This window comes from Apteryx mantelli, chromosome 16, assembly GCF_036417845.1.
Source record: "Apteryx mantelli isolate bAptMan1 chromosome 16, bAptMan1.hap1, whole genome shotgun sequence".
NCBI classification, from domain to species: domain Eukaryota; kingdom Metazoa; phylum Chordata; class Aves; order Apterygiformes; family Apterygidae; genus Apteryx; species Apteryx mantelli.
In genome coordinates this window covers 4,008,899-4,021,288 of record NC_089993.1, presented here as the reverse complement: position 1 = coordinate 4,021,288, position 12,390 = coordinate 4,008,899, and the positions used below count along the sequence as shown (strand labels likewise).

The following is a 12,390-nucleotide window of genomic DNA, read 5'->3' as shown; positions in this document are numbered from 1 at the left end:
CCCGTGCTTCCCCGGGCAGGAGTCCCCAGGCGTGGGGCACGAGGCAGCCCCTGCGCGCCCCGGCCGACGCTGGGCTCTGGGCCGTGCCGTGCCAGCCCCCCCGCTCACCGTTGCGTCCCCACAGCCGCAGTGAGCGCAGGATCCTCCTGTACCAGGCGCGGGACCTGCCCGCCGGGCCCCTCGCTGTTCTCGGCATCGATGTGGCGCCATCCACCCTCCTGCCTTTCTACGATGAGGACACCGGCGTCGTCTTCCTCACCGGCAAGGTGGGCCAGGGCCTGTGCCGCGTTCCTGGCCGCAGCACGGTGCCCTGACGTGTGGGGCAGAGCAGGGCCTGGCCTTGGGGCACGGGGCAGCAGGGCTGTGGGGGACTTGCTGTGCCCCCACGCCAGCCCCCGTCTCCTCTCTGTCCCCAGGGTGACACCCGGGTCTTCCTGTACGAGGTGACGCCCGAGCCACCCCACTTTCTGGAGTGCAACAGCTTCACCTCCAGCGACCCCCACAAGGTGAGGGGTGCGGGGCGCTCGCTGCCCGCCTGGCCCCTCGCCCTGCCTCCCCCAGCGGCACGGGGCCTGCGGGCTGGCCTGGGCGCTCAGCGCCCGCCGCTCGCCCCCGAGCCAGCCGCAGCCGGGGGGCCTGACCCACCCCGGGTGCAGGGCGGCTGGCTTCACCCCGCTCACACCTCTGCGCCGTCAGGGCTTCCTCTTCCTGCGCAAGACGGAGTGCAGCGTGCGGGAGGTGGAGTTCGCCCGCGCCCTGCGCCTGGGGCAGAGCGCCCTGGAGCCAGTGGCCTTCCGCGTGCCTCGCGTCAAGGTAGGCGCCGGGGCAGGGCCGGGGGGCCGCGGCGCGGGGGCAGCTCCCCGCCTCACGGCCCCGCGCCCCTGCAGAAGGAGTATTTCCAGGACGACATCTACCCGCCGACCCGCGTGTGGTGGGAGCCGGCCCTCGGGGCCAGCGCCTGGCTGGCGGGGGCCGACGGGCAGCAGCGCCACATCAGCCTCCGGCCGGCGGACATGACGCCAGGTGGGCGCAGGGGCAGCCCCGGGGGCCGAGCCAGGGCCGTGGGGGGCTGCCCGCCGGGTGCTGCGGGGTGGCTGGCTGTGGGGGGAAGCGGGCAAGTGGGGCTATCCGGAGGGGCGCAGGGCGTCCCCCCCTGCCCCACGCCTACACCCGCTCCCCTGCCGCCCCAGTGACTGAGGCCCCCAAGGAGGCGCCCGCGCGGAAGTTCGTCCCCGCGGCCGTGTACTTGGCGGAGAAGTCGGATGAGCAGAAGAAGGAGGAGGTGGGTGCTGGGACACGGGACACGGGCTCCCGACGGGGGGCACGGCCGTGGCGGGGCGATGCCCAGGAGCCGCCGCCGGCTGGGACCCACGGCTCGGCCCTGCCCCCCTGCAGCTCCTGAGTGCCATGGTGGCCAAGCTGGGCAACCGGGACGACCCGCTGCCGCAGGACTCCTTCGAGGGCGTGGACGAGGACGAGTGGGTACGCGGGGCAGCAGGCAGCGCGGGCAGCCACGCCGGGCCCCCGCGCCCCCTCACCCCCCTCTGCTCTCTTGCAGGACTAGGGCCGGCCCCGCGCCCGCTGCCCCTGCCGCCGCCAGGCTCCGCCGCCGCTCCAGCCGCCGGCTCCCACGTCCCGCCGGGCCCCGCTGCCCCCCGCAGCCGCCCGTGTCCCCGGGGGGGGCCGCGGGGCCGGGCCCCGCCATTAAAGCCGCCACAGCAGCACCCGTGTCCTGGCCTGCTTCGCGGGCGGGGGGGGGAACATGGCGGAACCGGGAGGGGGGGTCGCGCCCGCCGCCCCGGGCTCCCGCCCGCCGCACTGCGCATGCGCGCGGGGCGGCGCCGCCAGGCGGCGCTGTGGGGCGGGGCGGACCTCCCGGCGCTGCGTGGAGCGCCGCGGCCGCCAGGGGGCGACGCTCCGCCCGGCGGGCGCGGCTGCCTCGCGGGGGACGCTCTGGCGCGGCCGCCTCGGTGGCGCGGCGACCTTCGCTCTCTGCCCCCGTGACCTTGGGGGAGCGGAAGCGGCCGCGGGGACATGGTGAGCGACGGCGTCCGCCGGGGCGGGCCGGGGCCGGGCCTGGGGCGGGCAGGGCCGAGGCGACAGGGCCCGGGGGGGCCGGGCGGGGCGCCGGGAGCGGTGACGGGGCCCGGGCGACAGCTCCGGGGGAGGGTGACACGGCCGGGGGTTGGGCAGGGCCCGGCGGGGGCGGGCAGGGCCCGGCATCGATGGGGCCCGGAGAGAGGCGTCCGGGCCGGGGCCGGGGCCGGGGCTGCGCGGGGGAGGCTTTGGCCCGGGGGCCGGGCCCGGGGCAGCCGTGACGGCCGGGTGTCCCCGCAGGCCAAGTACCTGGCGCAGATCATCCTGGTGGGGGCCCAGGTGGTCGGACGGGCCTTCGCGCGGGCGCTGCGCCAGGAGTTTGCAGGTAGGAGCCAGCCTGCAGCCCCGCTCCCGGGGCACCGCCGCTCCTGCGCTCTGTGCTGAGGGCACCGTCGTCTCCTCTGCCACTTACCTCGGGCGCTGCACAGCTTCCCCATTCCGGGGCACTGCCACCCCCCCATTCCCCTTGCCCAGGGCACCGCCACCGCTCCCTGTCCCCCCGGGTTTGTGTGGGGAGGGGGTACCTGTCAGGATTGTCACGGGGTGACAGGTAACACCAGGGTACCGGGGCCTTGCCAAAGTGTGTTTCAGCTCAGGCTGGGCTTCCAGTGGGCATCCCAGATACAGCCCCGTGCCCCGCACCGCTGCCGGGCTTGGAGACATCCTGGCAACCCCAAAAGATAGAGCAGGATGATTCCCCAAGATCCCACAGCCCCAGTCGGTGTCTCTTGGCAAACCTGCCACGCTTGCCTCTGCATGCCAGCAGCCCAGCTTGCTGAGGGCACCGTCGGGATCAGCTTCAGCCAAAGGGTGGCCCTCACCTGCCTCCGGGTCCCTGCTGCCCCCCTGGCGCTGGTGCAGGAGAGGGACCGTGTCTGGCGCAGCGTCAGCGGCCCTGACTCTTGTGGTCGGGCGGTGCTGGAGGCAGCGCAAGGAGGGCAGAAGGGTGAAACCGCGCTCTGTGGCTGTGACCCGCCTTGAAGCCCAAAGGCTTTGCTGCCTTGCTCCTGTCCGAGGTCTGGAGGGCACCTCTGTGCCCAGCCCTCCAGGGAGCAGGACGTGTCGAGGACTAACCAGCTCAGTGTCTCTGGGCAGCGAGCCGAGCTGCAGCAGACGCGCGGGGGCGCTCGGAGAGGCCCCAGTCCGCTGCTGCCTCCAGAATCACCGGCATCAGCCTCCAAGAAGCTCAACAGATCCTCAACGTTTCTAACCTCAATGCGGAGGAAATCCAGAAGGTAAAGCCAGCCCTCGGAGCACCCGTGGCCGGGGAGAGCAGGCAGCTGGAGCTGCTGCAGGAGGGCGCTCGGAGACCGCTCCCTGCCCAGCCTCTCCTGCAGCTGCAGCCTGCCGGCTGCCAGGGCGCTGGGGAGGGGCCTGGGGTGACTCCCACATTTTGGTCCCCGGATCGTGGGTGCTGTCGCTGGGCTCAGCTAATGCCGGGCAGGGTTTCCCCTGAGTCTGCCAGCGGCGCCCAGGCGTTACGCTGGTTACCAGGCTCTTCCTCCGCCCTGCGGCCCGGGGCGCTCGCCCAGGGGCCTCTCGCTGCAGCGCCGGCGCGGACGGGGCTCCTGGAGCCCCTTATCGCTGCTGCGCAGAGCAGCCTCCACCCCCGGGAGCCGGAGGCCGCTGGGACAGGGGGTTGGAGGGGGCAGCGGAGAGGCGCCTAACGGGGAGCTTTGCTTTGCCAGAACTACGACCACTTATTCAAGGTGAATGACAAGTCGGTGGGAGGCTCCTTCTATTTGCAGTCAAAGGTGAGCAAGGAGAGCGGGGATTTGGGGGGGGGGGGGGGGGCTGGCCACCTGTCGACCTCCCAGCTCTGTCCTCAGCACGTTTTGCTGCCTTTGGTTTGGGAGGAACTTAGCAGTAATTGATGTTTCGGGGCTCTGGGCAGATGTGAGGCCGGGGTAGCAGCGTCTCCTGTGCTGGCTGAATCCTCCTGTGGTCTTCTGCTGCCCAAAGGGCACCGTGCTCCCAGCAGATGAGGCAGTTTCAGAGCCCTGTCGAGGGGGGAAGGACCTGGGTGCTGCGGGGCAGGGGGGCATGGGTGCGGTGTGATGCGGCTGCTGCGCAGGGCGGTGTGGGTGCAGCCCGGGCTCTGCGTCACCCTCTGCCCTTGTCCCGCAGGTGGTGAGGGCCAAGGAGCGGCTGGACGAGGAGATCCGCATCCAGGCCCAGAGCGAGAAGGAGAAGGGGTGGAAGGCCGAGACGTGACTCCTGCTATCCCTGTCCCCCACTTCCCGCGCCCATAAGTTATAGCTAGCCAATAAATGTCATGTCCTCCAGCACCCGGCCTGGATGCTCTGCACCCTGGGGAGGGAGCGGGGGCCGCCCCAGCGCTGCCTGCTGCCCTGCCCCTTCCCTCCGCGCAGCCTGCCTGGGGCGGTGCTGCCCCAGGGGGAGCGCAGAGGCCTGAGGGGCTGCCACAGAGGCCGCGCTTCTCCGTGGCAGGGTGGGGGCCTGTGGGTGACGGAGGTGATGTGAGGAAGGAGGAGTGTCCCCAGCTGGGCCTCAGGGCATCAGAGGCTGCCAGGGCTCAAATCACACTTCAGGGAGGCTGCAGGAGCTGTGTTCCCGGTGGGTTTAGAGGGTCTTAGCCTGACTGCACTGATGCCTTGGGCTCGGCATCACGTGAGAGCTGGGAGCTTTGGGCCAAATCCCTTTGCCCGTCACAGTGGGGACAACAGCTGGGTCAGGGACGTCAGCGAGGGGCTGCACGGGGCTACGTGGAGGCTGTCCCAGCGTGCGGCTCACGCTGCGGCCCCTGGCAGGGCTGCCCCAGCGCGTGGGCTGCCTGGCTGCAGGAGCATGGGGCGCTGGCATCCTGTGCAGCCCCACCTGGAGGTTGGGTAGAGCCGGTCATGGCTGGGACTTCTGCCCCCGGTCTCCTGGGGCCTGGCACGGGGCAGTGCCTGCCCTGCCTTCCCAGCTGCTCTCTGCCTGCTCCCAGGCCCTTCCTCGCTCACCGGGGCTCGTCAGAGCCGGGTCTGGCACGGCCGTTCCCTGGCACTGGCCACGGGTCCCACGAGGAGATCACATCTCTGCTGCCTCTAGCGCATATCTCCCCCCTCCAGGTCTTTAGCCTCCCCTGGCCCACGGTGGCATCTCCGGCTCCTCACTGCCGCCCAGATCCGCGGCACGGGCAAGCGGGCGGCGCGATTGCAGACTGAAACAGGAACTTGCTTCAATTTCACTTTATTGTTTTCTTAATAAACTTCCTCTCCCATGGAGGAATATAGTGTTATAATCGTTAGCTTATCTCTTACTTCTGTAGTCCTTAAACTCTATGCTAACAGCGATGGAGCCCAACAGGAGGAAAATAAAAACAACCCAGAAACTACAATAGAAAGGCACTTAGAGACCGTTAAAATACTGATGTCCTGGAATGTGCAACAACAAACCAACAAACGAGCAAGAAAACGTACACCGGCCGGGGAGGCCTGGTCGATGGCCGAATGCCATGCTGCGGCAGCGCGGGGCAGCCCGCGGCGCCCCGGCCCGGGCAGGGGGAGCACAGGGAGACCGGCTCCCCGTGGGGCGCGTGGCGGTGGGGGTGCCGGCGCTTTGGGCTGGGGGCTTTCCCAAGCCTCAGCCCCCCCCCCCCCCCCCGAGGGGACTCCTTCCAGCAGCAGCGGGGCTAGGACAGGGTCAGGGAGACCCCCGGTTCGGAGAGAGCCGTGAGCAGGGGTCCTGCCCAGGGGCAGGCAGAGGTACGCAGGACCCCTTTGTGTGTGCCAGTGGGGCGAGGGGGACACCAGGGACCCCCGCGGGAGCGGGGGCGGTCGAGGGAAAGCTGGGCCCCCGTGCTGGGGGCAGTCGGGGCCCCACGGCAGTACGAGCGGTCCCTCGGGGAGGGAGGGTCGGGGTGGGGGATGCGTGCGCAGGGCTGGAGCCTGAGGGTCCCCGCACCAGCCGGGGCGGCTCGGCAGGGTCATCTGCCACCCCAGCGGATGGGGGACGGCCCCGTCCCCGTTGGGCTCCCTGCTTGCTCTTGCTGCTGCTGGCAGAGCCGCGCCAGGGCCCTGCGGCGCCCCTGGCCCCCGTGCCCGGCGTGGCGTGGGCTGCTCAGCGTCCCCACGTTGCCACACGGTGCCGGGGCGGCTGGCGTCCAGCCGGCTGGGGCAGGGGGGCGACGTGCCGAGCCAGCCCCAGCTGGGCCGGGGGTCTGCCCGCACGGAGGCTGGGCACGCAGCCCGGTCCCGGCACCGCTCGCAGCCCCGGCCCTGCCAGGGCAAGGCCGCGTGTCCCGGCCCCGGCTGCCCGGGGCACAGCCAGGCCCAGCGCCCAGGTGCGGGACTGGGCCGGTGCCTTGCCGGGGCCACACGGCGCTGACGTGGCAGTGTGCGGCCTGTGCCAGCGCTGCCCTGTGGCCCTGGGGGGGCTCATTTGGGAACTCGGGGCAGTGCGTCCCAGGCTCGCAAGGAGAGGGTGTCCCGCGTGCCCTCACGGTCACACCTGGCTTGGGCCCTGCAGTCCCCGTGCCAGCCCGGGCAGAGGCTGCCCAGGCAGCTGCGGAAACCCGGGCATGCCCGAGGGGCTCAGCGTGGAGCACCGGCACCGCGATTCGGGCAGCGGCACTGTGCCCGCGTGGCAGCTCGAATAGGCGAGTATGGGGCCAAGCTCGCAGTCAAGCTGGGGACACCTAGGAGAGCTGGCACGGGGCACAGCGGCACCCAGCTGCCACCCCCGAGCGGGACAGGCCAGCGCTGGGGCAGCGGGTCCCCCCCAGTGCTGCCCGCAGCCCTGCCGGTGCCCGCGGAGCCTGGCACGGCCGAGGCCAGAGTCCTGCCTGCGCTGCCTGCTGGCTGCATGCACTTGCGTTACATGGTTAGGTATGAACGTAGCTAAACACGGTGGCTCTGCCCCGGGCGCGGAGCCGGCGCGGTGAGCGGCACACGCAGCCGTATGCCTTGTCACGGGGAGGTCCGGGGAGGCGACGCAGGGCTGTCCGTGGCACGGGGCGGGCCAGCGCGGGCTGGCGCTCGTGGTCCAGGAGAGGGGTTGACACCGTGCGGTCCGGAGTCTCCGAGTTCGGCCTTGTCTGCGGAGCAGGAGGGGCGTCCAGGGAAGGGCAGCGGGCTGGCTGTGGCGGGCGGCCGCTCCAGCGTGTGCCCAGCCAGCTGGGCTCGGCTCTCCTGGGCACACGCTGCCGGCTCCGTGGAGGGCGTCTCTTCCGGCGGTGGCAGGCGGCGAGCCCGCGGGGCCAGCGCTGGTGTGGCCGAGGAGGGACGGAGCGAGGCCGGCAGGGAGCGGGCACCCCGCGGTGCTGCCAGTGCGGCGCCGAGGGTGCCAGGCCGTGGAGCAGGGCGCCGCGCGAGGACCGCCACGTCCGTGGTGCCAGCGGCCAGCCCACAGCCGTGCCAGGCCACGCGGCGGGGGGGGGCGGATGGTGTGGCCAGCCCCCTCCCCGCCCAAAGTCGCAGCTGAGGGAGCGGGTCCCCAAGCTGTCACCCTGCCATCCCCATGCTCTGCCCGCTCCTCCCTGCACCCAGCCACGGCAGAAGGACGGGGACAGTGTTCCCCCCACGCCAGGACGGGCTGCACTGGGACGGGTGGCCAGCAGCAGCGGCCGGAGGGGGGGGCTGAGGCCTCAGGCAGGGAGACGCCAAGTCAGCAAGAGCAGAAGAGCCCAACCGGGGCCCCGTCAGAGCAGGGGGGGTCTGGTCGATAAATAAATAGAGGCGTCTCCGGCTGCCGAGGCCTGAGCCAGGCGGGGAGGAGGAGGCCGCTTCCCCACGGGACCAGCCCAGAGCACCCCGGGGACCGGCTCCGCCACCGCTGCCCAGCTCCGGCGGGGACCCGCGGCTGCCCCTGCCAGTGTCCGGCTGGGCTGGCGCCTGCTCTGGCCTGGGGGGGGGCTGGCGGAGCAGGGGGGACGCGAGGCGGCCGCTGGAGCCACTGGAGTGCGTCGCGCCGGGCCGAGCGCGGCACGGGGTCGTAGCCGGCCACAGCCGCCGAGGGATTATTGCTATTCTCAGAAGAGTCCGTTTCTTCTTTCGTGAAGGTTAAAAACCAAGAGAAAGCCGAAGTGTGGGGCGCGGGATGGCGGGAACGGGGCGGGGGGGTGACAGCATGGGGTCTGCAGCCCCGGCCCCCTCCCCGCCCGGGCTCTGCCCGTGGGGGCTGCAGCCGGACCCGGGCGTCGTCGGCCTCTCAATTCACCACGGCCGGCTTGAGCAGCACGGAGCCGGGCGGGATGACGACCCAGCCGGGCGGCAGGGCCTCGGGGCTGCCCACCGAGTTCACGCCGGTGGAGAGGTCCAGGACGGCGCCGGGCAGCAGCGCCAGGCTCTCGGGGGTGGCCCTCAGCCGCGCCAGCTCCGTCCTTTCGCACGACTCCTTGCGGCTCTCCGGCCCCTGCGACTTGCCGCTTTTGGGCAGCCGGCCGTCGGCCCCGTGGCACTTCTCGGCCTCCGCCTTGCCCGCGCCGGCGAGCAGCGACATGACGGGCAGCCCCAGGCCGCCCGCCGCGAAGGGGGATGACAGCAGCGGGTTCTTGGCCAAGTTCAAGGGGGCCCCGTTGAGGGAGAGCACGGGGCTGGGCAGCGTGGGCAGCGCGCCCGAGCCCACAGCCCCGCAGCCCAGGGCGCTGAGATCCAGGGGCGCCGGCGCCAGCGGGATGGGCAGCGAGGCGCCCAGCCCCGGCAGCCCGTGCGGGCCGAAGAGGGCCGCGGGGTTGGGGATGATGAGCTGCGCCCCGTTGACGTAAGGCACTTCTGCCGAGCCCAGGGGCGTCTTGGGGGGCTGGTGGACCTTGAGCATCTCCTGGTGCTCGTGGGACACGAAGTGGCCGTGGGCCTTGATGTGTTTGCGGAGCGAGCTGGGGTCCGTGTAACGCTTGTGGCAGCCCGGCATCTTGCAGTAGTAGGGTTTCTCCACGTAGTGGGTGCGGGTGTGCTTGAAGCGGTCGCTGGAGTTGGAGTAGCGCTTGTTGCAGCCTTCGTAGGGGCAGATGTAGGGCTTCTCGCCTGCGGGAGGGCACAGAGCACCGCGGTCTGCCCAGGGGCCGGCCAGCCCGGCTCTCCCCCCGGCACAGCACCCAGGCCCGGCCGGGGCCTCCTTGGAGGTTGGCAGCACCCCCATGGTCCCCTTGGCCAAGCAGGGCATCCCTGGCTGTCCCCCCGCAATGGTCCCCAGGGACGGCAGCTCCGGTTGGCAGGCGAGGGGGGCTTGTCCCTGCCTGCCGTGCCCTGCGCGAGTGAGCCGGGCACGGTGCCCACCGACCTGTGTGCGAGCGGTTGTGGATCTTCAGGTTCTCCAGGCGGGAGAAGCTCTTGTTGCAGGTGGGGCAGCGATGCGGCTTCTCGTTGGTGTGCGTCCGGATGTGGATCAGCATCTTGTACCTGCGCCAGCGAGGGCCGTGCGGCCATTAGAGGGGCCTGCACCGGCCCACGGGCCCCGGCCCCTTATTGCCCCCGAGCACCGCATTCATGTCTCCCCCCACGGCTATTCAGAGCAGCCCCCGCGCCCCCGCCGAGCCCCCTGCCCACCTGGCGTTGAAGCCCCTGCCGTGGCGGGCACAGCCTTCCCAGTGGCAGCAGTACCCCGCGTCCTTCTCGGGCTTGACATGGAAGTCGTTGACGTGGTCCACGAGGTCTTGCAGGAGGTCGAAGAACTGGTTGCACTGGGGGCAGGATGGATGGGGGTGAGATGGGGACAGCAGGGTGGGCACCACAGAGGCAGCAGTGGGGGGACACCAGGGAAGCCCCTACGCCCTCTGGAGAGCCATTAGGGCCAGCGCCATCACAGGGGGGGTCCTGCCCCCCCCAATGCCCCGCTCCAGGCCCCCCAACTCCATGCAGTGCACAGCGTCAGCCAGCAGCTGGGGACGGGGAGGTGGAAAATTCCCTCTGCCCCATATCACCTCCCAGCCCCGTATCGCCCCTGCGTGGCCTCCAGCCTCATATCGCCTCCCCAGCCCCAAAACATCCCTGTGTGGCCTTCCAGCCCCCGCATGATCCCTGCAAGGCTTCCCAGCCCTGTATCACCGCCCGCATCCTTGTAACATCCCAGCATGGCCTTCCAGGCGTGTATCACCCCCCCCCCCAGCCCAAAACACCCCCGTGGGGCCTCCCAGCCTCGTATCACCCTCCCAGCCCCGTGTCACCTCCCCAGCCCCACATCCCACGGCCTCCACCGGCCCCGCGGGGGCGCGCGGAGGGACTCGGGCCGGCCCCGCGCACCTTGGACCAGCGGCACACCAGCTGCTTGGGCAGGGGCAGCTCCGGCGAGAGGCGCTTCTCCTTGGGGGGCGGCAGGAAGGCGGCGGAGGGCAGGTGCAGGGCCCCCCCCGCGCCCAGCGGCAGGAAGAACTGGAAGGAGCTGGGGATGCCGTCGATGTAGCGCAGGGACTGGAAATCCTGGCGGCAGAGCAGAGCCCGGCGGGTGGGTGACGGCGCAGAGCTGCCCCGCGGCGGGGACGCCGGCCGGAGAGGCGAGGGGGGCTCCCGGGCTGGCCCAGTCCGGGGATGCCGTTCGGGCCGGCACGGGGGCACAGGCCGGCCTCCCACGGCGGCGGCACGGCCCCAAAGCCGGTTGGGGGAGGAAAGAGCCTCGCACGAGGCCGGACCATCTTGGCCGCCCGCCCTCCCCTCTCGTGGCCACCTGCCGGGCCCCAGCCCAGCCGGAGGACGGGCGCGCAGGGGGCCAGTGCCCGGCACAGGAGGGCCACGCTGAGCCCCGGGGGTCACCCGCGCTCGGCCCCGGCCGCGGCGGCCGTACTTACGTGCGGGGTGGAGATGGGCAGGTCCCCGTTGCCCTGCCGCTCGGGCGAGAGCGAGGCGGTGCCGCCGGGCGACTCCACGCCCGAGGGCGGCGAGAGGCTCAGGTCCATCATGGGCACGGCGGCGAAGCGGGCGTCCCGCTTGTCGAGGAACTTGGAGTGCGCCAGGAGGCCTGGGGAGGGCCAGGCGGTCACCGCCGCGCCGCCCCGCGGGCGCCCCGCGCCGCCCCGCCGCCCCCCGGCGCGCGCGGCGGCGGCCTCACCGGCTGGCGGCGAGCTGGGTGAGCCGGGCCCCCGGGGCGGCGGCGGGGCAGCGGCGCCCTCGTCGGCGCGGGGCGGCTCGCGGGACGGGCCCCGGGGCTTGGAGCCGGCCAAGCCCCGCTCGCGCTTCTCCCTGGCGGCCCGCAGCTTGGAGATGCTCAGCTTGAGGTCGAGCGGCTCGTCCAGCGAATGCATGGCGCCGGCGGGGCTGCCGGGGCGGCCGCGGGCCTCGGGCCCCCCACGGGCCCCGCGCGGGCGGGCTGCGGGGCACAAGCAGAGGAAAGGAGCTGGTGAGCGGCGCCGCTCGAAGCGTCGGCCCCCGGCGGGCGCAGGCCAGCCGGCTCCCCTCGTGCGGCACGCCAGGACGCCGGGTCTGCGGCGCGGCCGCCGGCGGCTTCGCCCAGCCCCGGCGGTGCCCGTCCGCGGGCCCCTGGGCGGCCAGCGAGCACCTCGCACGCCGCCCCCGGGGGGGCCGAGTGTGTGGCTGAGCCCAAACGCCACCCCGCGCCGGCCCTCCCCTGCCCTGCCCGCCGCGGCGCGGCCCTGCCCTGCGCCCCGCTCGGGGCCTCCCCGGCCTGGCGCGGGCTCAAGGCCGAGCGGGGCGCAGCACCCGTGGCGGCGGCTCGGCGCAGGGCCAGGCCGCGGTGCCTGCCGCAGGGCGCAGCGCGACGTGCTGGGGGCGCGGGGCAGCGCGCCGGGGGGCACGGCCGCGTGCGCAGCGCAGGAGCTCCCGGCCCTCCCCGCGGCCCGTGCCCGGACCCCGCGCCGAGGACGCCAATCAGGCCCCGCCGCTTGCCCCGCGCCCCTCGGCGTCCCCTCTCCGTGTCACCACCCCCCAGGGCCGGCCCGGCCCCTCGGCCGATTACCAAATCCCGCCGGCGATTGCCAAATCCCCCGTGCCGCGTGTCCCCCCATGCCACCGAGCGTTTAGGGGGCCACATGTCCCCTCTGGCCACCACGCCGCCGCCCTGCCCCAGGGGAGGCCCGTGAGCCCCCGGCACCGGGCGCCCTTGGCCAGGGTGGGCGCGCAGCGGGAGCGGGGCGGGTGGCCGCAGTGCCCCCGTCCCCGCAGGCTCGCCCCGCCGCCCCGGGCAGGCCGTTCCCAGGGGCAGAGGAGGGGCGGTGGCGGCCCGCCAGCCCCTTCCCTGTAACCCGAGCGGCCGAGCCCCGCTGTCATCCCCTGCCCCGGGAGGCGGAAGGGCTCTGCGGACGCCGAGCCTGGCTCACTTCCTCTCCCCTCCCCGCCGGGGCCCCTTTCCCCGCCGTGCCAACGCCGCCGCCTGCCAGGGCCGGGCGGGGGGCTGCTGGCG

At 72.9% G+C, this 12,390-nt stretch overlaps 2 protein-coding genes across 4 annotated transcripts in view; one reads left to right on the top strand and one right to left on the bottom strand.

Moving 5' to 3' along the window:
• LOC106482382 (coronin-7-like) overlaps window positions 1-5,344 on the top strand; it is a 60,334-nt gene extending 54,990 nt beyond the window's left edge. Inside the window, exons 22-31 of one of the 2 annotated variants that reach the window (XM_067306641.1) lie at window positions 125-266; window positions 417-506; window positions 697-813; window positions 888-1,023; window positions 1,191-1,282; window positions 1,396-1,482; window positions 2,338-2,422; window positions 3,193-3,332; window positions 3,786-3,851; window positions 4,225-5,344. In XM_067306641.1, coding sequence (XP_067162742.1) covers window positions 125-266; window positions 417-506; window positions 697-813; window positions 888-1,023; window positions 1,191-1,282; window positions 1,396-1,482; window positions 2,338-2,422; window positions 3,193-3,332; window positions 3,786-3,851; window positions 4,225-4,311 — 1,042 coding nt within the window. In that variant the 3' untranslated portion in view covers window positions 4,312-5,344. Of the gene's footprint in view, window positions 1-124; window positions 267-416; window positions 507-696; window positions 814-887; window positions 1,024-1,190; window positions 1,283-1,395; window positions 1,483-1,558; window positions 1,718-2,337; window positions 2,423-3,192; window positions 3,333-3,785; window positions 3,852-4,224 lie in introns of those variants that run through there. The other variant, XM_067306639.1, reaches the window with a different exon arrangement.
• A 2,823-nt stretch (window positions 5,345-8,167) lies between these two features.
• On the bottom strand, window positions 8,168-11,345 carry GLIS2 (GLIS family zinc finger 2). 2 transcript variants are annotated; one of them, XM_067306643.1, is made up of 6 exons: window positions 11,083-11,345; window positions 10,823-10,992; window positions 10,281-10,457; window positions 9,588-9,721; window positions 9,322-9,440; window positions 8,168-9,065 (listed from the first exon to the last, which is right to left on the bottom strand). In XM_067306643.1, the coding sequence occupies exons 1-6, from the start codon at window positions 11,273-11,275 to the stop codon at window positions 8,251-8,253; spliced, it is 1,608 nt and encodes a 535-aa protein (XP_067162744.1). In that variant the 5' UTR covers window positions 11,276-11,345; the 3' UTR covers window positions 8,168-8,250. The 2 variants fall into 2 exon arrangements, with proteins under 2 accessions (XP_067162744.1, XP_067162743.1); XM_067306642.1 differs by having other exon boundaries at window positions 10,823-11,345.
• Between the last annotated feature and the right edge of the window lie 1,045 nt (window positions 11,346-12,390).